The 27,160-nt window shown below is 39.3% G+C and overlaps 1 protein-coding gene across 1 annotated transcript in view; it reads right to left on the reverse strand.

The window, feature by feature from the left end:
- The window catches only part of large1 (LARGE xylosyl- and glucuronyltransferase 1), a 107,302-nt gene extending 85,594 nt beyond the window's left edge, over positions 1–21,708 (reverse strand). The window contains exons 1-2 of the mRNA XM_026326798.1: positions 21,140–21,708; positions 13,948–14,116 (exon numbers count right to left, since the gene is read on the reverse strand). Coding sequence (XP_026182583.1) covers positions 13,948–14,004 — 57 coding nt within the window. The 5' untranslated portion in view covers positions 14,005–14,116; positions 21,140–21,708. The remainder of the gene's footprint in view (positions 1–13,947; positions 14,117–21,139) is intronic.
- Between the last annotated feature and the right edge of the window lie 5,452 nt (positions 21,709–27,160).

The following is a 27,160-nucleotide window of genomic DNA, read 5'->3' on the forward strand; positions in this document are numbered from 1 at the left end:
CAACCACCTGCTGGTTTCTGTTACAGTGATTTGTAATGGTTTTGGAAAGCACTGGCAAATAATATTGACTTGTAAGTGTGGTCTAGTATCACAAAACACCATCTAAATACTATGTGAAACAGCATATTTAGTTTTTTGTATATATGCTAATGCTCAGAGACAGATATCAAGCAAAAACTATCCGCATGGCTACCATAGACACAGCATGCCAAGAAAAACATACTTCTCCTTTCGGAGCAAATATGAAATTGTTTCAGTTGAAGACAAGTGTACTTTATGAGAGGTTTTAGAATAGGCACATTTGCAATCCACTGTGACCTGTGATAACCTGTTACACTACTGTCTGCATAGATACACAGAGATGGCCATCTTTGTTATAGTCCACTTTGGTAAAGGACTTAGAGCAGAATCTTTAGTAGTATTTAACAGCAGACTTGTTTTGCATGTGCAAGACTTTTCAGGAGGGGTAATCCAGAAAGTGGGTTTAGTGAAAACTCATAGTAATTTACCCCTGAGTTTAGGGAAACTCTTGCATGAATCAGATCATTTAAACCCAGTTACAACAACAACTTACTCTGTGAAACTAACCTAGTCGCTGGCAGATTTGCTCTGAGTTTCTGTGTCTCCTCCCTCCTGCAGAGTCTGCAGTAGCTGTCAGACAGACTGCTTCATGTCCTTATTCATACAGTTCTTATCACAGTGCTAATGAGAGCACATTTATTTTCAGAAGTTTGCGTCAGAGAAGCAGATAAAAATCCAATTAGGCAGTAGCCAATTATTTACCTTTTTTTTTTTTTACTTTTTATAAATCAATTAGTCAGTGTAAGGACAGCAATCTTTCTTCACGTGTAAAGCGTCGATTTATTCTCAGTTCAGAATAAAATCTATAGGTTCAGTACTTAGGTTCAGCCTATAAGAACATTTTGTTTTTAAATTTAGCATGCTGAAAATAAAGTTAAAGATATAATGTTGAGGAGGATTGTAATGAGTTACAGGTGAATTGTAGCCTACGTGTTTGAACTGCATTGTGGCTTGGAATAAAAGCCACTTCATGTTCAAATAAAACCACTGAATAATGTTTGATTTCTTTAATGTGCTGAATATGCTTAAACCAAGTGAGGTTATAATAATGAGCCTATACAGTAGCCTATACCTTACCTGTCTGTACAATGTCAGGTCCTTTTTGTCCATTGGATTGCACCTGAATGAATATAAACTTTGAAAAAGTCACATCCCACCACTTTTTCAACTATAACCTACTGTGATACATACTGTGCATAATGTAACTGTTTTTCAATATCTTACATTTGTTAGACCAATTTTATATCCACGAAATATCTGATGAAAACTGTAACTGTATTTATATTGCACTTTAAATTGATTCCACTTGTGGGAAGAACATGGACCTCTTTTTCTACTTACATAATGACTTTTGTATCTGAGCTCCATTGAGCATGCCTTTTTATTGTCCTCATGCTGCTGGTTAACTTAGGTAATCAACTGAGAGGTGGTTAAACTAATTCTGAGCTACTATTCTGTAACTGAAAAGTCAGTTTCTCATCTTGGGGTTAATCAGCTCAGAGTTCAGGGTTAAGTTTGTTAAACTCAGGTCTGAATTCCACTACAAATGCATTAAGTGGTAGACTGGAGCACAATAAACAAACACAACATGCTTAGCTTAGCCAAGCCTCTGGCTAGCAAACGTCATGGCCAAAGCAACTAAGATGCCAAAGCTAGGAGACACCTAGTTATCATTGTGGTCTACTGTTTGGGAACATCTTGGCTTCCCAGTGAAATACAACAATGAACAAAGATAAGAATAAAACAAAATGTATTGACACTGTCCAGTGGTAACAAGGTAATATTAACTCAAGGGTATTTGAGAGCACTCAGCCACCAGTTTCACTAGGTGAAAACTAAGAACCTTGTCCGTTTCTTAATTTTATAAGACATATAATGACTCCCTATCATGCAGTAGGAAGGAACGAAAAAATATGTAGCTTGAAAAGTCTTTTTGTGCTGTAGAGAACTGTGACTGTGATGATACCAGGGGTAGAATGTGACTCCACCATATCCATTCGGATGACTGAGGAGGAGAAAAGGGGCCTAGTTTTTCATCATCTCTAAAATTTGAACAGAACAAGAAGCGATTAAACAAAAAACACTGAGCATGATTGAATATGTGTAAATGGCCACTTAGTAGAGCAGAATTATGAAGATTAAGAGAATGATAATCAAGAAAGGCCACAGGTCAAAACAATCCACATTATCCTGACAGGAGCACAGCGTGTACTGTGATCTACATGGTTCCTGCTTGTACGCCCCATTAGTATTCAATCACAGTAGGGAGAAACTTCCACTGCCATGCAAAAGAGCTTCTTCAATATGTATGTCACTGAAGCTTTATAAGCATGTAAAGGCTGGTGTAAATTCACACAAATCTTCAGCATTAGGGTAAAGTGGGATATATGCTACTTTTCATGCAAATCAGCTTACTGCTCAGAGGAGGTCTACCTGGGAGCTTTTCCTGATGCAGTAATTAGATTTCATCTATCTCAAACCAAATTCAAAAAGCACCTTGATTGGTGATGATTAGTGGTATCATCAAGATGGAAGCTATATCTCGAATGCCCATTTCACAGCAATTAAAGGATAATTCAGGGATGTTTCAACAAAAAAGTGGTAAAAACATGAGCGGCCACAAATTCCTAAAGAGAGACCTGGTCCAAAAGATATGTGAGAGGTCAAAAATAAAAGATTGAATTATTGTAACCACTGGTGTAAAGACCATGTACGGGAAGTGAAATATTACTGAGCATATACTGGTGTAGAGACCATATATAGGAGGTGAAATATTATTGAGCATACACTGATGTAAAGGCCATATATGGGAACGAGCTGAGCAGCAAGAGTTACAGTTGAGAAGGGCGTAATCAGACTATATAACCACTGTGTGTTTCCTTGTTTTCAGTTCTGTGGCTACATGCATTAGAAATAGTGTCACAGAACTCCAGATATATCTGACTGTATTTGCTCATGTAATCTGTTTTGCTGTGGAAACAAAAGTATAGAATCTTCAATAGGCTACTGACTGATCTCTTCAAATAAAACAACTCGGGGGGACACAGGTGTAATGCATGTCCCAACAAATACCACATGCAATATGTATGATTAAAAATAACCTCAAAATACAGTACACCAGAACAAACCCTTTAAGATTACAACTACAACAGAGGCAGCAAGTCTAACATTGTTTGCATGACCCATAGACACAATAGCTACAACATAAGAAATCAAATGAAAGTAAAATTTATTTATATAGCAATTTAAATACAACACTGATTTGACCAAAATACTGTAGATAAACAAAGCAAAATGCAGTAGACAGTTTAAAAGATAGAATAGTATAAAATGTGAGATAAACAGGGTTAAAACAGATACAGATGATAATCAACAGATAATATCAAAATCTAATAAATGCAATAGAGAAAAAGTAAGTTTTAAGTCAGGATTTAAAAACGCCAACATCTGTGGTAGATCTACCATGAAATGTTAAGCCATTCAGTACCTTTGGCTGTGCTGTAAGCACAGTCATTTATGTAGGTATCTCCAACAAGAGCCCGTTTGATAACCTAAGGCATCATCCTGGCGTATGCTAGTGCTGTACACTAAGATATGATGCAAGTCTATTTAGAGCAGAGTTGGCCAACCCATGTTCCTCGAGGGTCACTCCTCTGGCTTGCTTTTCATTTACTTCTGCTCTACTGCCCCACTGTTGATTACCTTGATCTGGTGTGTTCAGTCAATCAGAAGCTGGAAGATACTTTTTCAGATGAGGGTGAAGTGGGAGAAGATAAGGAAAATTGGCACAAAATGTTAACTTTCAAGAGACTTGGGATATTTAAGCAATGCTTAAGAATTAAGAATGGTACATTCGGTTGAGTATCCAATTGCCAGGCTTGTCCATAAAGAAGTTAGTGAATTTATAAAAGAAATAATATAACATTTTTAGGAAATATCTTTGTTATATCCACAATAAAGGTACAAAGGAAAACTATAACTTATGTTTTCATAATGAAGAATTTACCTTTAAATTGCTCCTACACCAAAATTATTCTCAATTTTTTTGGGCTATGCAAAACTTAGAGAGAGCTGCAATCTATTCTTTAGAGTGCAAAAAATAAATAAATAAAAATTTGTAATCGCTTTGAACTCAGTGTATTTAATATGAGCACATCAGGGGCAGGTCACCGGGCCAGGACCAAGATGGTGGCTTAATGGAGAAGCTCTGAGTAACCGTACACAATTTAAGATAAAAGCCCTTATTATACGCGGCCAATCTTTTAGCACAACATTGGTGTTGACACGTCAAAACCAGCCATGACTAAACAGTGCGACATTTTCACTCAAGGGTGTATGACCAGCGTGAAAACTTCGGTAAGTGTATCAAGTGAAGTGGAAGCTAACAAAATGGATAGCTTAGCCAAGGTTTTAAATGGACTGAAATCGCTTCGAGCAGAAATTGAAACAAAGTTGCATAATACTGATATCCATCTGACCGATATGGCGAGCTCAGTGGCTGCATTAGAAAGAAAAGCGTCAGATGAAAAATTAGATGTTTCTTCCAATGCAACATGTATCGAAGAGGCCACATTCATGATACGGAAAAGACACTTGAAAAAACAGAAGCTGCGCTTGACTCATACATCAAATGAATCGCTTATCTTGAATCAAAGACAGATGATCTGGAGAACCAAGGTAGAAGGAAAAACCTCCGTCTCTATGGCACAGAAGGCCAGAAAACACTCCTCGAATTTATAAGAATTTGTTAGCAGAATGGCTGGAGCTGAGTCTGGAAAAATCGTTCACTTTAGAACGAGTGCAAAGCACACTAGCATCCAGGAAGCACAACCAAAACAGAGCAATCCTCATCCATTTCTTGAAGTTTCAGAAGGAATTTGTCTACCATGAATCAAGGCGGTGTAACATCATGCATGATGGGGTCAAGATATCCTTCCCGCCGGATCTCTCAGTTAAGACAGTACAGATCCGATGGGGAATTTAACCCAGTTACGAAAACTATTTGTTGGTATCAACATGTTCCGTGGTTTCCAATATAAACCTTGCAAGCTGAGAGTGCTACACAACTGCAAGATTCACCTTTTTGCAACACCACAAGAAGCTGAATAATTCTACAAGAGCAAGTGAACTGTGGAGTTACACCAACACGTTGGAGAAATATTTGATCAGCTGTAGAATACAGTGGATGATCGAGATGTACAGTAGGAATTATGTATTGTTAGGAAAATGTTTTATTCTGTTCAATTGTTTACATATATCCTTACACTTATCTTACTATAAGTATTTGTTTCTTGATGCTACGATGTTTGAACAACAGGATGGTTGACCATATTTTGACCCTCAGGGGTCAACGAACACACCGGTGCGTTTTGTGGCATCTTCTCCTGATAATGCTGAAACAAAAATTACTCCGTCAGTTTTAATTGTACAGATAAGAGCAATTATCATTCGAATCTGTAAAGGGTCTAGTTTTAGTTGTATACACTCATAACAATAACAAAACGCAGTGCTTTTGTAAAATAAAGAAAGCAGACAGGGTGCGCTCTCCATCTTCTCTGTCTCTCTCATCTCTCTTCACAGACACGTAAATAAAATAACCTGAATCTCAGCGAATACTTGCCTCATAAAAATAAATATATGGCCAGAAAGCTTGAAATGTTTTCTTTTAAATGAAACAATTCAAGTTCGAATTCAAAAAAACATCACTTTTTATTTAATCTGTATAAACGTAAGGAACGGGACGGTTTCTCCTATCTCACCTCATTATACCTAATGTGATCCCGCCTTGCACTGAGCGCACTGTTCATATGGAAATAATCTGAGGTGAACCAGTTAGTTCTGTACACGCCCCTGAGAAATGGCATAACACGTCAAGCTTCATCATAGAATTGACTTACTTTTTCTGTGTGTTTGGATGATGGCACGATAACTCAGATGACGAACGTTTGCATCTGCATTGCATTGCTTTGTATTGCAATAATTCCCTCTCAGCCACATTCCAGAGAACCAGCGGAGGATATAATTCCTGACGAATAAGTCTTTTATTGACTGAAAGGCTCATTATGTGGATTTTTGTCTTCTCAGGTAAATCACGACTATTTATGATCAGACACACCTTCCTGCATGTCTTTACTAAACAAAAAGTGAAAATTTAAATCAGTGTATTGTTATCTGTGAATGAGTGAACAAGATTTTTACAAAAGCACAGCGTTTTGTTGCTATTATGAGTTTATATAACTAAAACAAGAACTTAAACGAATTTGACAGAAAAGGATTAATGGGATGTGAGAGAAAAATACTTTGTAAAGTGCTTTCTTGAAGGTCTTCCCCAATTAATTGCTGATGATCAACAAGGCTTTATACAAAAATAGACAAGGATATCATAATATTAGAAGGGTCTTGAATATACTATATGAGAGAGACTGAAAAAGACAGCAATGCTATCTGTAGATGCATGTCAAGCATTTGACAGGATAGAATCTTTTTGAAGTGCTTCCAAGGTTTGAATTAGGCAAAACTGATCTCAAGTGGATTCGACTTCTATACAAAAACCCAGCTGTTGAGATACAGTGGGTACGGAAAGTATTCAGACCCCTTTAAATTTTTCACTCTTTGTGTCATTGCAGCCATTTGCCAAAATCAAAAAAGTTCATTTTATTTCTCATTAATGTACACTCAGCACCCCATCTTGACAGAAAAAAACAGAAATGTAGAAATTTTTGCAAATTTATTAAAAAAGAAAAACTGAAATATCACATGGTCATAAGTATTCAGACCCTTTGCAGTGACACTCATATTTAACTCACATGCTGTCCATTTCTTCTGATCCTCCTTGAGATGGTTCTGCTCCTTCATTGGAGTCCAGCTGTGTTTAATTAAACTGATTGGACTTGATTAGGAAAGGCACACACCTGTCTATATAAGACCTTACAGCTCACAGTGCATGTCAGAGCAAATGAGAATCATGAGGTCGAAGGAACTGCCCAAGGAGCTCAGAGACAGAACTGTGGCAAGGCACAGATCTGGCCAAGGTTACAAAAGAATTTCTGCAGCACTCAAGGTTCCTAAGAGCACAGTGGCCTCCATAATCCTCAAATGGAAAAAGTTTGGGACGACCAGAACTCTTCCTAGACCTGGCCGTCCAGCCAAACTGAGCAATCGTGGGAGAAGAGCCTTGATGAGAGAGGTAAAGAAGAACCCAAAGATCACTGTGGCTGAGCACCAGAGATGCAGTAGGGAGATGGGAGAAAGTTCCACAAAGTCAACTATCACTGCAGCCCTCCACCAGTCGGGGCTTTATGGCAGAGTGGCCCGACGGAAGCCTCTCCTCAGTGCAAGACATATGAAAGCCTGCACAGAGTTTGCCAAAAAACACATGGACTCCCAGACTATGAGAAATAAGATTCTCTGGTCTGATGAGACCAAGATCGAACTTTTTGGCGTTAATTCTAAGTGGTATGTGTGGAGAAAACCAGGCACTGCTCATCACCTGTCCAATACAATCCCTACAGTGAAACATGGTGGTGGGATCATCATGTTGTGGGGGTGTTTTTCAGCTGCAGGGACAGGACGACTGGTTGCAATTGAAGGAAAGATGAATGTGGCCAAGTACAGAGATATCCTGGAAGAAAACCTCTTCCAGAGTGCTCAGGACCTCAGACTGGGCCGAAGGTTCACCTTTCAACAGGACAATGACCCTAAGCACACAGCTAAAATAAAGGAGTGGCTTCGGAACAACTGTGTGACCGTTCTTGACTGGCCCAGCCAGAGCCCTGACCTAAACCCAATTGAGCATCTCTGGAGAGACCTGAAAATGGCTGTCCACCAACGTTCACCATCCAACCTGACAGAACTGGAGAGGATCTGCAAGGAAGAATGGCAGAGGATCCCCAAATCCAGGTGTGAAAAACTTGTTGCATCATTCCCAAGAAGACTCATGGCTGTACTAGCTCAAAAGGGTGCTTGTACTCAATACTGAGCACAGGGTCTGAATACTTATGACCATGTGATATTTCAGTTTTTCTTTTTTAATAAATTTGCAAAAATTTCTACATTTCTGGTTTTTTCTGTCAAGATGGGGTGCTGAGTGTACATTAATGAGAAATAAAATGAACTTTTTTGATTTTGGCAAATGGCTGCAATGACACAAAGAGTGAAAAATTTAAAGGGGTCTGAATACTTTCCGTTCCGTTATACTCACTGTATTAACTAATAACACCATCTCAAACCTTTTCATTTACAACAATCTACCCGTCAAGGGCACCCTCTCTCCACACTGTTTTGTGTTGGCAGTCGAACCCTTAGCTATGGCAGTAAGAGCCCATACAGGAATATCAGGTATTACAATTGGGTGGAAGGATCATCGTATCTCTTAATTGAGATGTTATATTTTTTCTGACATATCTGAACAGCAGTATTCCTAATATGATGAGATTAATTGAACATTTTGGAGAATTGTCTGGATATAAAATTAATAATTCCAAGTCAGTATTATTGTTTCTTAATAAGGAAGAAAGAAATAACCCCATTCATGATAACTATAGATGATTTTGGTTATTTAGGTGTCAAAATCACTCCCAATTTTAGTAAAATAATCCTGATAAATTATGACCCCCTAATGGACAAAACTATTGAGGTACTGCAAAAGTGGTCAAATTCACCAATATCCATGATAACAATCAGACAAATTAAAATAATAAAATTGTCTATTCTACCCATATTTACATACTATTTTTAAACACTTCCATTGTCCATACCAAACATGTTATATGACAAACTTAAACAACTTGCCCAATTTATTTGGAATGACAGAAAAGCTTGACTTTGCTTTAAGTTATTATATTTACTTTTTGAAAGGGGAGGGCTTCAGCTTCCCAATTTTAGATGGTATTATGCCTAGATGACTTCAGCATTACATTATTTCCGTACAACACCATCTACAGTTTGGGTGGACATTGAACAAGCGTCCATCCCTGATTTACCATTAAAAATATATCTATATTCTCTTTAAATATTAAGTAACTTAAATATGAATGGTTAATGAGGACCTATATAACTCCTGTTAAACTTCATTATATGTCTGTTAACATCCCAGGTGATAAAAGGACATATCACTGGCAATTTCCAAAAATACAGCATTTTTGGAGAGAGTATTAAATATACAGTATGTCGGATATGTTCAATACTAAGATTCCTTTAATTGCTAAACTCTGTCTATATATACCAACTAGACCAACAGACTAAACCCCTAGATTTCGGTCTCCTCCAAGCTCCTCCAAGAGTTATTACATTATGCTGGAAGAGTAGACCTCAAGCTCAAGCACATTTAGGTTATGCAGCAGGACAATGATCCAAAACACACCAGCAAGTCCTCTTTTGACAGGCGCAAGGCACTCGGCGAACTCCATCAGGCCATCAGTGAACAACAGACAGCAGACCCAGATGGATTCCTCATCTCTGCTGGGGACAGATTTAAAGGCTTTTCTCATCACACTGCAGCAGCATGTGGATTTCCCTACTAGAGAAAACAACACATTCAACTTGGTCTACACAAACTCTAAAGGAGCATACAAGGCCTCCCCACTCCCCCTGGGAGTCTCTGACCACATTACCATAATGCTGAGACACTGCATACAGACCTAGGGTGAGAGGAGGTACGTGTGTGGGCAGAAGGGGCCAGTTCGCCCTAAAAGACTGCTTCAACAATTGGCACATTTTCAAACAGGCTGCCACTTACAAAGCCACACAGATATTGGAAAATACAAGGAGGCTGTCACGTCATACATCACAAAGTGCATAGATGATGTCACACACAGCAAAACCATTACCGTTTGTGCCAACCATAAGCCATGGATGACACGAGAGGTTCACAGGCTCCTGAGGGCTCGGGACGCAGCCTTTAGGGCCGGTGACACTGCAGGCTAACAACAGCCAGAGCCAACCTGTTCTATAGAATCAGGGAAGCAAAACAATAAACCTTTAACATTTCTAAGCAGTGTACAAACATGCATCATAAATGGTCTATATTAGGGAGGTTAACGATTAGTCAAATTGATTGCAGGTGAGACTTTAACCAATTAAAAATGCATTAACCGTCAATGGTTGCATTAACACTTCTCAGTGGAGCTAACAAGCTAAAGTTGCCATGTGAAATAGAGAGGGAAAAAAACAAAATACGCAAAACTCAAGTGCCACGATTTTTTCAGATTATGCAATATTTTTGACAGGACAATTGTTTTTAACTAGACAGATCTGACATAAAGTAAAATATTTTTAATTGGGCTCATCCACAGCATTTTCCGTATTGACTGGTTTATGTAACAGATGATAACCACCACTGTACAGTTGTCTTATAACAAAGATGTACCATGAGCAGCTCCAGTACTTTTTGTGTGTGTGTGTGTGTGTGTGTGTGTGTGTGTGTGTGTGTGTGTGTCTCTACACTGGGCTAAAATGTTTTCTGTAATTCTTACTGCTGCTCTCATTTAAATTTTAATGTCTCTGGACATTAACTTTTTACAGCTCCATTAATTGTCCATTAATGTAACAACATCCAAATCAAACAGATCTGATGTAGAAAGATTACTGTTATGATCTTTATGTAAAAGTGAGTTGTGCAATTATGGGAGTCTGGTGTAAAACTGCAGGAACAATGATACTTGCTATGTCTCAGATATCCCTGGTATGCTGCAATTTGTTTTATTCTGAAATCTGCTGGTTAGGCAACATAAAGCAGAAGGATTCAAGGTGGCTTGACAAACTGGTGCAAAATGCTGGTTCAGTGACTGGAATGAAGCTGGACTCACTGGAGGCTGTGGCTGTGGTGTGGGTTCTGTGAATACTTCAAACTAACAGTATCAGAGCAGTGTGCAAAACTCTGGAGATAACAAGAAAGAGAAGCTCATCAACACACAACATAGACTTTACCAAACTACACTCTGTTCTGTCGTTCATGAGTACCCAGGTTTTAATTTTAAATTCACATCCATGTATGCAAAACAGAGTCAATCAGAGGCAAAGACCTGCTTCCGCTCCATTTTTAATTTGCTTGGACAAGTTTTGACATGCCCTGACATTTTTGCTTTTTTCAGTTGCTTTTAAACATATTAATGGCTAAAGTCTGATAACACTGTACTCAGCACAAACCGGACTACAATAATATGTGAGCAACATGTTTATACATAATTGTGTTTTTGAGAAACAGCATTTATGCATGGTTAGTGAAAAACAAAAATTTTTAAGTCACTGAAATAAGGCCATAAAACACATACAGAACATTGGTTTACAAGACTTCGAAGAAATGTGTCAGGTTTACGCTACACTGACATGGTTCTTTTCCCTGAAGGCAATGAAACACACGACAACTTTGTACCAAGTATCTGTCTGCAAGTGAAAACGCCTCAGTTGCAAACGGAGAGAAGAGACTTTCTTCTCTCCCCATGCGACTTTCACCCTTCTCTCACTCGTTTCACTTAGCAGTCCTTTATTTGTATAGTGGGGAACAAAACCAGACACAGGATACTTGGGTGCAATAAAACTTCAGTTCATCATGGGTCATAAGGTTATGGAGGTCAGCTGGAGAAGCAGACCTCTCACATAAACTTCCTATCTTCAGATCTAATTCCACAATGGCAACAATTTGAACTTTTGTCCTTAAAGGGAGTTTTTTCCTCTCCACTGTCGCCAAGTGCTTGCTCATAAGGGAATTGTTGGGTTTTTAGTTTTAGTTTTTGTAAAGTGCCTTGAGATGATTTGTATTGTGATTTGGCGCTATACAAATAAAATTGAATTGAATTGAATAACCCCAACAAAATGCATCTTGTAGTGTGACGCATCTTTTCCAGATAACGCCGAAACAAACTTAAATTACTCAGTCGATTCTGATTGTACAGATAAAAGAAATATATCATTCAAATCTGTAAAGGGTCTGGTTTTAGTTGTACACCATCATAATAAAAACAAAACGTTGTGCTTTTTTAAAATAAAGAAAGCCGACAGGGTGCGCTCTTGACTTTTTCTGTCTCTGCCATTTCTCTTCACAGACATGTAAATAAAACAACCAGAATCTCAGCGAATACTTGGCTTATAAAAATAAGAATTATATGGCTAGAAAGCTTGAAATGTTTTCTTTTCAATGAAACAATTCAAGTCGAAAACAAATCATCACTTTTGATTTAATCCGTATGAACGTAAGGAGAAGTCTGTTTTTTCCTGTCTCACCTCATTACAGGTAATGAGGTCCCGCCTTGTACTCTGTTCACATGTAAATAATCTCAGGTGAACCAGGTAAATATGTGCACACCCCCGAGGAATGACATAAAACGTCAAACTACATCATAGACTTTACTCACTTTTTCTGCGCGTTTGGATGATGGCGCGTCACGGACGTGAAGAAGCGCTTCTTATATTCCACACAGAGATAAATAGTTTAGCTTGTCCTCAGAGTAAAAACACTGATTTTAACTCAAATGAGGATCATTTGGCTCCTCATTGTTTTGTATTGTGCTACACTAATCACCTCCCATCTACATTGACTGAAAGGCTCATTATGCGTGTCTTTCTCTGGTCGTTCAGTGCGTCTTTTGTCTTCTCAGGTAAATCACATGACTATTCATCCTCAGACACACCCTCTTGCATATGGGCTTTCTGGACAAAAAGTGTCTTAGAAAATTTAAATTAGTGTATTGTTTACTGTGAATGTGTGAACAAGATGACATTCACAACACTGAAGTAAACACTTTAGCCTACAACATGCAGGTCTCCAAAGTCTTGTGAACGAATGTTCTGTTTGTGTTTTATGGTCTTATTTCAGTGACTAAAAAATTTTTCACTAACCATGCATAAACACTTTTTTCTCAACACTATCATGTATAATCTTGCTGCTCACATATTATTGTAGCCAATTTTGTGCTGATTACAGTGTTATTAGACTTTAGACATTAATATGTTTAAAAGACACTGAAAAAAGCACAAATGTCAGGACATGTCAAAATTTGTCCAGGCCCCCAAAACCCCCTCAGACCCCAGAGGGTTGAAAGAGAATTTGTTTTCGACTTGAATTGTTTCATTGAAACAAAGACATTTCAAGCTTTCTAGCCATATATTTCTTATTTTTATGAGGCAAATATTCGCTGAGATTCTGGTTGTTTTTAATTTACGTGTCTGTGAAGACAGATGACAAGACACAGAAGTCAGAGAGCACACCCTGTCTGCTTTCTTTATTTTACAAAAGCATAGCGTTTTGTTGTTATTATAAGGGTATACAAATAAAAATTAGACCTTTCACAGAGGCGAATGATATATTGCTCTAATAATTAAATAATTTAAGTTCGTTTCCGTGTTATCAGGAGAAGATGCCACAAAACACGCCGGCACATTCGTCGACCCCTGTGGGTTAACATCCGCTGACATCTCCCTCTGGGCTCAGCCCCTCCCTGTGCGCGCACTATATTAGAGATACGCAAGCATGTCAGCGAGCACGAAAGGCACAATGCAGGGCTCCAAACAAAAAAAATGAATTAAGGAGCCATTGGCTCCTATAGGAGAAAAAAAAAAAACAGGCGCCAAATAATTTTTTTTAAGAGCCACATAACAATGCACATAAAAACTATAATATAGATTATAGATTATGTTAACTAAACTTATTGAACGCAGCTCTTCCCTTGCGATCATATAGGCTGTGTTAAATTTCATTTTTAACTCCTTCCATTCTTTTTCATCCCACAGCTCGCATGCACAAGAAACTGCACGTTTTCTCACAGTCTCTTTTTTGAAATAGTTAGTTCCTGTAATGAACCCCGTTTTCCCTGCTATTTTTTTGCCCGCTCTTGAACAAAAGTCAAAACATTTTTTGTCTCATGATCATACCTCAGCCAAGAAAACTCCTGAATCCAGGACGTTTTGAAATTTCGGCACGGTGTTCATTGACTGACGCGGAAAGATGAATCCCTGTGTCTCTGGCTTTCTCTAGCGCGCTCATGCTGGCACAGCTGCTGGAGCCTCTTTTTTGTTAGCAGGTGTGTCATCCGTGCTGGTGCTTGACAGAGATGAGGAAGAAAGAAGTCAGATATTTTTCACTTTGACATTTTTTCTGGCACGGAAAGGTGATATTTGCTTTACCCGTTCATATTTTGGTGCTTTCACTCAGTGAAACTTTCACACAAAGCATCTCATTTCATGACGTTAACAAAACAAATGAAGCGATAGGCTACTGGTTATAAAACATGCACATAGGATGCAAATTTTACAATCAAAGCGAGTAAATTTGTATTGTCGCCAATGGCGACCTTGGCAGAAATTTCACTCGCAAATAAACATATTTGGTCGCAAATGCGACCATTTTAGTCGCAGTTTGGAGCCCTGCAGTGTCACACAATTTGGAAATGGTTCGGTTTTGCAGCATCAGACGTAGGACAAACACCCCACTGCAAAGTGTGTTTAAAGTCTGTTGCTAGCAAAGGCCGTACGACCAATTTACTGCAGAACCTCAAAGAGAGGCATGCTGCCAAGTGGGAGTGATGTTGTGTCCTAAGAAGTGAATAAGACTGCGGCAGCACTCATAAATAAGATTTTTTGTTAAAGAAAAACATTTTTTTAGGCCATATCGCCCACCATCACTGGAGGGAAAAACGTAATGTTACAGTGAATAGACACAGCGCTGTCAAATTGTATGTGTCACTAATTTTGTGCATTCTGTTTCTCTGCTCTCTGTACTTTCTGCAGTTATCCCTGGTCCTGGCCAGCTACTGGCTCCACCAACCCGCATAGTATTAATTTGTTGGTTATCGTTGCCATTCTTTTCTCTCTCCTCTATCCACTCACCCCAACCAGTCAAGGACGATGGCCACCCAAAATGAGCCCAGTTCTGCTGGAGGTTTCTTCTGTCAAAGGGAGATTTTCCTCTCCACGGTCAAGTGCTTGCTCACCGTTCTCTTAGCTCTCAGCAGTAATGACCTTATGAGTTCCTTTACAAATAAAATCATAACGATTAAAGATAAAATTAATCAGATCCTCCCCATAGCTGCCACAGACGAAGTTTCTACTACAGGAGCTCTCGAATCATCTGTAAGACCTTAGTTAAGACTGCTTCTTTCTGACAGAAGCTGACTTAACTTTAGCCTCAGACAATGGACTCGTCTCTGTAATAAAATGCTGTGGTCGATAGATCTTAGTGCTGCATTTGACACAAAGAGGACAAGTGCAGAGACTAGAACGTGTGATTGGTATTAAAGGAACAGTGTTTAAGTGGTTTCAATCTTAATTATCAGACAGATTCTAATTTATTCATGTTCATGAATCTACTCACACACAAAATTTTGTTTCGGAGTTCCACAAGGTTCTGTGCTAGGACCAATTCTCTTCACTCTATAACATGCTTCCTTTAGGTAATGTTATTAGGAAGCACTGTATTAATGTATTGGATAGAGGAGAGAGAAAAGAACAGCAACAATAATCAACAAATAGACACTACAGGTTGGTGGGGCCAGTAACTGCACATCAGCAATATACAGCTCCAGGACCAGGGACACCTGCAGAAGGTACAGAGAAAGAGAGGACAGAGAGAGAGAGGAAGAGAGCACAAACTAGGGGAGAGAGAAAGCACAAAGTTAGTGACTTTCACTGGTGCTATGCATATGACACTTAGCTGTCCATGAAACTGATGAAACAAACCAGTTAGAGACTTGGGGCATATCTAAAAGACATAAAGGCCTGGAAGACCAGCAACTTTGTACTTTTAAATTCAGCATAGCTTTGGCCTCCAGCACTACTGTGAAAAACCTTGGAGTTATTTTTGACCAAGATATGTCCTTTAATTCACACATAAAACAAACCTCTAGAACTACTGCTATATTAGCTTATCTTTATTGGCTCGCTGTAAAACCCAGAATAGGATTTAAAACCACACTTCTGCTGGAGGTTTCTTCTGTTTTTCCTCTCCAGGAGTTGGGTTTTTGTTTGTGTAAAGTGCCTTGAGATGATTGGATTGTGATATGGTACTGTACAAATAAAATAAATTGAAATTAAATTGAATTACATTGGTTCAGCTCACTGAAGCAATAGTTGTTTTAAAATGTGGCCACATCTGAGCATGACTTCAAGTTCCATCTGAACCAGCACAAAGACTCTAGTCTCACTTTCACTGGTTGATCTGACAACAGCAGGGCCAATTCTCTTAAGACCTCCCCATTCATGCTGCATCTACACACTAACCCAGTTGCCACACTTCACAAGCATGAAAGTACATCTCTTCCTCTTTACTGCTAACCACCCAAAGCCTGATTTAAAAAAATGTTATCTGTACTTCTGTCCATGCCAGCCTTTCTCAGGTGGTGAGAATTTTACAAGCCATATTTTTTCAGTCAGTAAACAAACAGTTAATCTTTGAGACTTCAGAGCTGTATTTGAGTTTTGCTTTTTACATGTTCATAACTTCCTAGAAAAAGCTGGTAAACATTTCTTTTTAATTTATAACTCATGTGCTTGTTGGTGTAATATGTAATGTAGAGCAGAGGACAGACTGCTCAAGCGTCCCAAACTTAATGGTGTGAAAAGATGAACAAATAACATTTCAATGAAAAGTATATTGTATAACACAATGGAACTGCGTTCTCTTGGTTTTGGTGTCTATCAGGAACGCTCCCCAGCACTCTCCTCAGAAGCCTATATATCATTACTCCAGTACTGGCTGCCAGTCGTGACGCTTGTGCCAAGGCGGAGCCCATTCCCCTTCTATAGGACGTATTGATGCAGCATCACTTATTCAAAATCCTCTTTGAGCTTGACTGTCTACTGAATGAACTAACACCTCTGACACTGGACACTAGCACGAACCATGGTCATCTGATAGCCTACTCTTCACCACAGAGCTGGCTTGGAGAGCCTGTGTTAGCTGTCCCCACGCAACTAGCACCGCGGTTAACTACCAAACCTAACGGTGTTAGCTACACTCCACAGCCACCAAACCAAATAGCACAATCACTAGCCACCATACCTGCTAGGTCCATGTAGTCAACAATAGCTACATGACCCTATTAAAAAAAAGGGAAAAAAGAACTTTGCAAAAAGTACATGAACTTTAAATTAAGTGATAAATTTAGTTTTTCTCCTGAGCTGCACTGGTTTATTTTACTGAAGTTGCGAAATTGTAAGCTGTGAGTGAGTGTGAGTTAATGTGTAAATACGCTACACACTAATATATAAACATCTATCAAAATGTGAGAACCTGGAGGAAAGTGGCAGGCTGCTAATGTTAGAAGCACAATCGCCTCTTTCAATGTCAGGTGACCCCTTAAATTGTAGCACAAGCAGAAAGTGAAGATGTGAATGGTGTGACAGTTCAAGAACCAGACAAACAGAAAACTGGAGGGCGGTAGCTTTAGATGGAGTGGCAGCTGTTTATTCAATGACCCCTATGCTCCAACAGTGACCATGAATGGTCACATAATATCCAGCATAGAACATACAGTATACGGAGGCACACAGAAACAAACCCTCTCCCTTTCCCAGATGAGTGAAGAGGAACGACCCAGTGGCCATAACAGTGTAACCAAAGTAAATTTGAGAAGGGTTTAGGGATGTTAATGTTTCATCATTAATCGATTAATTCAGGTAAAGAATTTCACAATTTAAAAAATGTATTAAACACTGTTTAGCATAAGACTTCCCCGAAGTGCTCACAAGCTTATAAAGCTTGTACACTACAAGAGAGCATATTTACAGTTCAGACAAGCTACTGGGGGAGTAAAACAGGGGAGGAAGTTGCTCATGGGAAATGGAGAGGTATGATGAAGAAGGCAAAACAAAGTCTTGTGAGGGACCATTACACATTAAAAGAGAATACAGCACAACCTAAATACTATTAAACGATATTAACCCTCTGGGGTCGACAAACGCGCCGGCGCGTTTTGTGGCATCTTCTCCTGATAACTCCGAAACAAATTTAAATTACTCCGTCAATTGTGATTGTACAGATAAAAACAATATATCATTTGAATCTGTAAAAGGGTCTAGTTTTAGTTGCATACCCTCATAACAACAAAACGCTGTGCTTTTGTGAAATAAAGAAAGCAGACAGGGTGCGCTCTCTGTCTTCTCTCTTCACAGACACGTAAATAAAACAACCTGAATCTCAACAAATACTTGCCTCATTAAAATAAAAATATATGGCTAGAAAGCTTGAAATGTTTTCTGTTAAATGAAATAATTCACGCAGATCAAAGTAGTGAACTCCGGTTCGCCTAAAAACATAGGTCTTGGCTCGATTCAAGTGAACCATAAGTAGTAAGTGGACTACAATGCAAGGCATTGGGGATAAACAAGACCTAAACAAGTGTAAAAGTATTGTAGTCTATAGTCAAGATAATAAATAAACAATAAAGACAAGAACAGGAGGTAACGCTTCCTCTATGCTCCATGTGTAATAGATCTTTGTCTAGATACATGAAACCTGGTGTGACATATTATAATTTTTTATCTACAGCAATGCCTGTACCCAGTTTTGTGACACCTGGTGGCAGAAAGAAGTACTGCATGTTGAATTTTTTAGCTTGGCACAGGATTAAAACCACTCATGACAAAGCCACCACCAGGGCACTGAAAATATACCACAGTAAAAAAGTGTGACACCTAAAATTACTACATCCATAGGACTGTTAACAGACTTCTCTAGTAGGGATGCTCAATTATGGAAAAAAAATGTCAATCATGATTATTTTGGTCATTATTGAAATCACAATTATTTTATATGATTACTCATTGACTTTGGAAATATGTTGCATTTATTGAACAAAACAATGAATCCTCTCCCTAAAACAAATAACATAAAATATATTAAAATTTATAAATAGCGGTGTGGACACCACCGTGTAGCAAATCTTGCACATAATGTTTTTAATCCACGTCCGCCTCTTTGAATCCAAACTGTGACCAAACAACGGAATTGCTTCGTCTTTTGTTGACCAAAGACTTCTGTGGCTGCTCTCTTTCTGCCATCTTAACTCACGCTGATTTTTAAATGCCACCAGATTCCACATACGCGACTTGTTTCACTGACTGTATAGGCTGAGAGAGTTTGGGCTTCTGAAGGGCGAAAGTGCGCATGTGCGTCATTAAGAATGCAGGCCAAAATAATTTGAAAAACGGAATAATCGTTTTTTCTCAATTACATCGTTTTTTTTTTATCTTTGAGATCCGGAATCAAAATTTGATTAATTGCACAGCCCTATTCTCGATATTCTTTTGTTAAAATCTGATTAATTGAAAACTAGGGCTGTCAAAATTAACGCATTAACGCAAACTCATTTTAACGGCACTAATTTTATTAACGGGTGCATTTCCTGTTTTACCCGTGGCCTAGCCTGTAGTAGGAGAAATCGAAAATGCAGCCATAGACAGTTAAGAGAGCAGCAGCAAACAGAAATGGAGAAAGAAAAAGGTCTTCTGAACAGTAAATTAATTTACTAAACAACGTCTGCAGATACTTAGCAACACCTGCCACATCCATACCTTGTGTTTTCACTGTCAGGGCATGTTGTTCAGAAAAAGTGAGCTGCCCTGTCATCTGAAAATGTAAACAGGCAACTGACTCAGTGCAATGAAAGAGAAATAATGGGAACTTGTGTTTTTTCTATGTTCTTTTTTTCCATGTGTTTAATAGACATGAACAAGTTCTTTGAAAAACATATCTACCGTCTTTGAAACATGTCTCTATTCTTTATGCTGTATGTTTAGGGTGGTTTCACTAATAATAAACATACATTTGCATAAAGCATCCATGTTTGTCCATGCCCATGTTGATTAGAGTATTAAAAACTTGAAAAGTATTAATTTGAGGTACATTTAAAACAAATAAAAATGTGTGATTAAGTTGAGATTAATCACGAGTTAAGTCGTAACAATCATGCGAAATCGCAATGAAATATTGTAATCGAATGACAGCCCTATTGAAAACATAATAGACCGATTAATCGACCATTAAAATAGTTGTTTGTTGCGGCCCTAATCCTTTTGGTTGCAGTGTGATGAGCATCCTGGAAGGCAGGCCTACGGTGATGGATTGTACAAATTGTAGTATAAGCAGGTTGCAAAATACCTCTAGATGACACTACTTTGGAGGACTTTTGCAGCCAGAAGATAAGAGATTTTAATATACAGAAGGCAGACTAAAGTTTAATGTAATTCATAGGCATCTTCTCTTCACATCATAGGAATCAGTTTAAAAAAAGGTGACATTGAACTCTAGAGTCTTTCAGACGAAAACGCAATTTAACAAAGGCTAGGCAAACTAAAGTTGCCACAACAGGCTTGCTTACAAGCTTGGGTGCTTGTACGAGCACTTGTTGAGTGCACATTTTGACTTTCTACACACTGGGAAGGAGGAATTTTGAATAGGTTTGCAGTAGTTCCTTTTACACCTGAATATTTAAGGTTTAAAGAGGAGCTATTAAAAATAGAACCACAAAATCAAGGATCAAACAAAAACACTACATATGACAGTTTGCTGCTTTCCTCTATTTTCTATAAACTGGAATCTTCCAGCGGATACATGCCATCATCGTGGAGCGTACCTTTCTGCCTCAGTTCTACAACCAACCCATCCCCAGGTGCATCAGGTGAAAGCAGCTATTATAACTTAGTTTCTACCTCAGTTATGTTATATAAACTGTTTTACAGCCCAGTGGACTGCATGAGGAACGTAAATGTCACACAGCTTTCTTTCTCAGATCCTAACATGGATGTTTTGTATATCAGACGTAATTTAAATGTAAAAAAATTCTTGCAGAACTCTTGGGTAGCATTAAGTCATCTGACAACTGAGAAACGGCTAGTCTAAAATTTCTTCTTTTTTTGGGTTGAATAAGGGGAGAGTGTGTGTGTGTGGGGGGGGGGGGGGGGGGCTTTTACCCACTAACACGTAATGTTAGTGGGTGTAACGGAAATTTACTCACAAGGACTTAAGGTTATAATCACAAGTGACAACGGTTAAGAATTCAGGGGGGCAGGTTTTCTGGTAAGGTACCGAAAGGTCGACGTGCTGTGGATAACTGCGGATTCCACTCACCTGATGCAGAGGGGCTTCGAACTGCTCCCTTCAGGGCGTCTAAATTCAATAAATCCACGGTAGAAAAGCCCACTGAGAAAGCTGTCTTCCACTCAGTCATAACAGTTCTTGCGCAAAACGATACGATGGTCCACTGCTGACTTCTTCCATGTAAGCTAGTTGAAGTCGAGGGTATTTATCCCGTGTGCCAGCCACGGCCGTTAGCCCCCTGTACGCAGCAATAACAGCTGTGCCGTTACGTCTCCTCTAGGCTGGATAAAGACTTTAAATCTCAGACAAGGCTTGTGGCTGCGTCGCCACAGCACCGCTTCGGTCTCATACACTGCAGCGGCTGTGGATTACTGTGACCAGCGACGCACAGTCGGAGAGGCAGAAACAGAACCGCGGCCTCGACAGCAGGAGCATGGAGACTCGGTTGGTACTCCGCTGACGCTCTGCTGGTTAAAAAACAGCCGCCGAGTAGCCAGCAACGTATATATATCCCTTCCACTGATGTAGGACCGTATCGTCCATGTCCTGGTTGTATCTGAGTTTTCGGCCTCAGCACAGGAGCTTTCTTCCTGACAAGCAGCCAGCGTCCAATCACAGCGCTGCATTCACAGAGCGGAATGTAAGACAGAGGAGTGGATCATAACGGACTGGAGTCCGGATTGGACCGCAGCATTGATGGGCTGAGGCCCTCTGTAATCTGCTTTAACCCATGTTTGTCCTGGGGCTAAAAACAAACTATGATTTGGGAACACATGGACCAACGCACCGATTGGTCCATGTGTTCCCAAATCACTTTTGTTGTACGTTATTTAAATTAACTGAATATACACTAACTGGTGACCAGTCCTTGGTGTACCCCTGCCTTTCACCCAAAGAGAGCTGGGATAGGCTCCAGCAGATCCCTATGACCCTAAAATAGGAATAAGCAGGTGCAGATAATGCATGAATGGATGGAATATACATCTTGTGTGCATAATAGCAGCTGCAATATTAAAAGTATTACACATAGATTTTTGATATAAGGCCATGTGGTTTTCACCTTAAAACATCACCTTATCTAATTATTAATTTCTATATTTCTTATCTATATTTGAGCATTGAGGGGCTGAAATGGAGCCAAATAGAAACAACAGCAGGAGCAACATGGCTGCCTTCATGAAAACCTGTTCCATATATAGATTTAAAAGTCTTATATGAAAATTAAGGAAATGCATAATCAGGTGTGTGTGAGAGTGTAAAAAATGCACAATGTTTAATTCCTTGACTGATTTCATGAGATTATATTCTTATATTATAAGAATTAGAATCACTGTGACTTAGTAGTTGGGGGACAATGGGGGTGCAGTAATTTCCCAATTTTCCCAAAGATTGGGATTAATTTCCTCAGTTTAAACTTGTGAACAAATTATTCAAACAAAAAATAAAAAGAAATTGAAAAAAAATCTATTCTAGATTTATCAACAAATCTCAAAAATAAAAATTATTTTTGGGTAAACAAGTGTTATGGTCTGAGAGTCCCCATCCCATCCTCCCAAGCCTCAGCTGTCGCTGCTGAGGGGCTGTTTGCTTTACAGGATAACTGAAAGGATTATAGATAGTTTGTGTGGTAATTCTGTCTGGTTTACTTGGTGAAAAATGTTAGTTTAGTTGCTGATATAACCAGGCGCCTGTTTCAGAAAGCAGGTTCAACAAACTCTAAAGTTAACCTGAACTCTGGGTTGACTGGCCCTGACATCGGCACCTCTGAGTTTTCGGTTTCAGAAAACCAGATCAGAATTAGTTCAATCAACGTGCCTGATAACATATAAAAGCCCACATCAGTGAAACACAGATACAATGATTCACCATGATTGACCAAGACACGTTCCGCATATTTTTCCCCAGTGGAACTATGAGTTTTAATCGCCTCATGCAAGGCCTCATGCAGAATATGAGCATATATTTTTTTTTTTTTTTTTTAAAAACAATACCAACGCCGCAGCAAAGGGACGTGAGCTGGCGTGGTAGAAAACTGCTGACTGCGTCAATGAGTTGTTTTTTTTTTTTTTTTTATTTCAACTTTTTTTTTTTTTTTTTAAACTTCTGGTGTTCCAACATTGATGTGCTCCTCTGAGCGTGTTCAATATCCATGCAGGTGCAACCCTACAAGCAAATTAAAATGAAATATAAAAACCTGTTTTAAACAGATATTATTATTATTGAATTATTTATCATTACATATCACAGAGCAATGCTGAATGTGGTAATGGAGAGGAGGAGCCATCCATCCATCTACATCCACTGCCCAACTAGCCACTGTAAAATTGTGTCTCCTCTTGAATAATGACTTGCAATAATACTAAGTGGCAAAAGCACAATGAACATCATTCTTTTTGTGTTCGTCTAGCTTCCAGTGAACCAACTATACAAAGTATACTTGGAACACAAGTTACTAGATAGATAGATACTTTATTCATCCCCTATGGGGGAAATTCAGATTGTCCTGCAGCTCTTATAACTTTAACATAGAAATTTCACTATAAAATATAAAGTATGACATATAAATAACAGATAAAGGCACTCAGTTAATAACATAAAACATAAATAGCATAAATAACATATCAACAATTACTATTAAAAAGTCTAAGTGTGGGGACAAAGGATCTCCTCAACCTCTCGGGTCTGCAGCACAGTGAGATGAGCCTCCCACTGCAGCTGCAGTTTAGTCAGTATGTGGTGGAGGGGGTGTTTATTATTGTTCAATATAGAAAGCAGCTTCCTCCACATCTGCTGCTCCACCACAGTTCTTAGAGGGTTCAGCACCCTGCCTAGCACAGAACTGGCCTTTTTCACCAGTTTGTCCAGGCACCTACAGTCTCTGTCCGTAATCCCACACCCCCAACAGACAGCAGCATAGAACAGTGTACTTGCCGTAACAGTGTGGTAGAACTCACTCCAGACATTGAGCCGTCTCAAGAAGAAGAGGCTCTGCCCTTTTCTGTACACTGCATCCACATTGGCAGACCACCCCAGTTTTTCGTCCAGTACCACCCCTAGGTACTTGAAGGTCTGCACAGTCTCTATCTCCTGTCCATCAATGCAGACTGACTGGCATAATGTTTTTGCTCTCCTAAAATCAACCACCAGCTCCTTAGTCTTGGTGGTGTTCAGGAAAAGCTAGTTCTTCTTGCTCCAGTCAGTGAAGGCCTCCGCTAGGCAAGGCAAGGCAAGGCAAGGCAAATTTATTTGTATAGCACCATTCATACACTACACAATTCAAAGTGCTTTACAAGGCATATAATTACATTAAAAGCATTGAAAAGAGTATCTAAGAACAAAGACATTTAACATAAAATAAATTTAAATCAAAGTAAATTAAAATAAGACATAAAAGCACATTAAGAAAACAAAGATGAACAATTAATTATTCATTATTCCCTGTACTCCCCCTCCCATCGCCCACACACATGCCACAACAGCCATATCATCAGAATACTTCTGAAGGTGGCAAGACTCTGAGTTATACCTAGAGTCCAATGTGTAGACTGTGAACAGAAAATGAGCAAGAACAGTCCCCTGTGGAGCCCCAGTGCTGCATTCCAGTGTCCCAGAAACACATCTGCCCAGCCTGACATGCTGCGGTGCGGATGTCACATAGTCCATAATCCATGACATCATGGAGGGGGCCACCCCCATGCATAGAAGCTTGTCTCTCATTATGGGAGGCTGTTTAATATTGAAAGCACTGAAGAAGTCAAAGAACATAATCCTCACATATGAACTAGGCACATCCAGATAGGCATATGCCCGGTGCAGCATGTAAAGCATCGCATCTTCCACTCCCATGTGTTTCTGATAGGCAAACTGAAGGGGATCAAGATCCTCCTCAACCTGCAGCCTCATGCAACGATGTAATACTGGTTGAAGGTACTGGCTCTATCCATATCACCGAAAGAGAGACTGAGAGTTGTTCAGTTTGTAGACAGTGACGGTCTTTACCCCTCTCCACACCCCCTGGTATTATTGTTCTCCAGCTGTTTTTCCAACTTTTTCTTGTACTCCACCTTAGCTTGCTTCAGTGTCTTTTTGAGCTCGCGCTGTATACTCCTTAGTTTCTCCTTATCCCTGTCCTGGAAAGCCCTCTTCTTCTGGTTCAGGACGTCTTTAATGTCACTGGTGACAGCTTCTGCACACAAGGTTTATATGTGTGCTGAAGATAGACCATGTTGTGATCTGATCTACCCAGTGGTGGAAGAGGCACAGCCCTGTAGGCTTCTTTGACTTTAGCATAGAACAGATCTAATGTCCTTTCTCCACGTGTTGGACAGTCCACATACTGTACAAAGTCAGTTAGGCAGGAAGACAGAGAGACATGTATGTATGTATGACATCTCACACCATTGCAGGCGCTGCCTTCAGGGGAATGTAAACAACAATGACGACTATGTATGTGAACTCCCTTGCCACATAGTATAGGCGGAAACCAACTGAGACCAGTTCAATGTCCGGACAGCAGACCCTCTCTTTCACAGTCCCATTTTGGGGGTTAACCCATTTCTGATTGAAAAGTAGGATGACTCCCCCACCTTTCGTCTTTCCGCTCATACAGCTGTGAAACCAGGTATATCCACATGAATCCGGTATGTTGTCATTCAACCAGGACTCAGAAAGACATTTCAAACTGCACTCCCTGTACAGCATCTGGCTCCTCACAAGCACCTCCAGTTCCTCACACTTGTTATGCAGTGAGTTAACATTCCCCATGAGAACAGGCTTGTATCTCCACCTTCTGTTGTTCTTCTTAGCCTTTAGCTTAGCTCTACATCCACAAAACTGTCTAGTAGGGCGTAGTCGGGATTGGGTGAGTTACTCCGTGTCCAATCTTTGATAGGGCCAACAGTTCTTCTCTAGTGTACACTACTCTACTTGAGCCAGTACACATTGTACGAAAAAAACTTCAAAATAACACAGGAGCTACTCGGACTTTGAAAAAAAAAACGGTGGGTAAGGTGATATGGTGCTACTATGTATGATGGATTTAACCAAAAAAAAGACAATTTATTGCATTTGTACATACAGGAAATAAAGAAGACTTGATACATATATGTTCTCTTTATTTTATTATGCAAAATGTTTAAAACAAATTGTTTCCCTAATCATCCTGCCATTAGTACTCATCATGGGCAAATCTATGGCTTAGTGCACGCTCGAATGAAAAATTTGTGACTGTGCACAGATCCAGGCCACTTTGCTTCCATGTTTGTTATCACATGTGATGCATCACATATGACCTTAAGCACACAGAACAAAAAAATCTGCATTAGCTGTGATGGAATTATCTTTCATAATGAATGCTAAAGTCCACTATTTACATGTACATTAATGCTGTGGAAGGACTTCCTATTGACATAATCACCTTCATTTACAGAGGGAACCACAACAGGCACATACAGTGGGTACGGAAAGTATTCAGACCCCTTTAAATTTTTCACTCTTTGTGTCATTGCAGCCATTTGCCAAAATCAAAAAAGTTCATTTTATTTCTCATTAATGTACACTCAGCACCCCATCTTGACAGAAAAAAAACAGAAATGTAGAAATTTTTGCAAATTTATTAAAAAAGAAAAACTGAAATATCACATGGTCATAAGTATTCAGACCCTGTGCTCAGTATTGAGTAGAAGCACCCTTTTGAGCTAGTACAGCCATGAGTCTTCTTGGGAATGATGCAACAGGTTTTTCACACCTGGATTTGGGGATCCTCTGCCATTCAGTCCCACCTATGCAGCTGATCACGCCTGGAAACCCTAAAATATAAAAACTGATTTGTGCATAAAGTGTCAAAGCTACAGGCTGAATGTGCCAATTGTTGCTAGTAGTCGTACCTGCAATTTTGTACAATTCCTCTTTGATAAGATAAGATATAATGATAAGATAAGATATTTGATAATTTGCTCTGACTTTGAAGCGTGTCCACGAGAAATCATATGGGCTATGTAAGGGCTGAGGATATCATGAATATAATGAAGCGAACTGTCAGAAAACGGTATC

The sequence above is a fragment of the Mastacembelus armatus genome, chromosome 23, assembly GCF_900324485.2.
Source record: "Mastacembelus armatus chromosome 23, fMasArm1.2, whole genome shotgun sequence".
In the NCBI taxonomy this organism is placed as follows: Eukaryota; Metazoa; Chordata; class Actinopteri; order Synbranchiformes; family Mastacembelidae; genus Mastacembelus; species Mastacembelus armatus.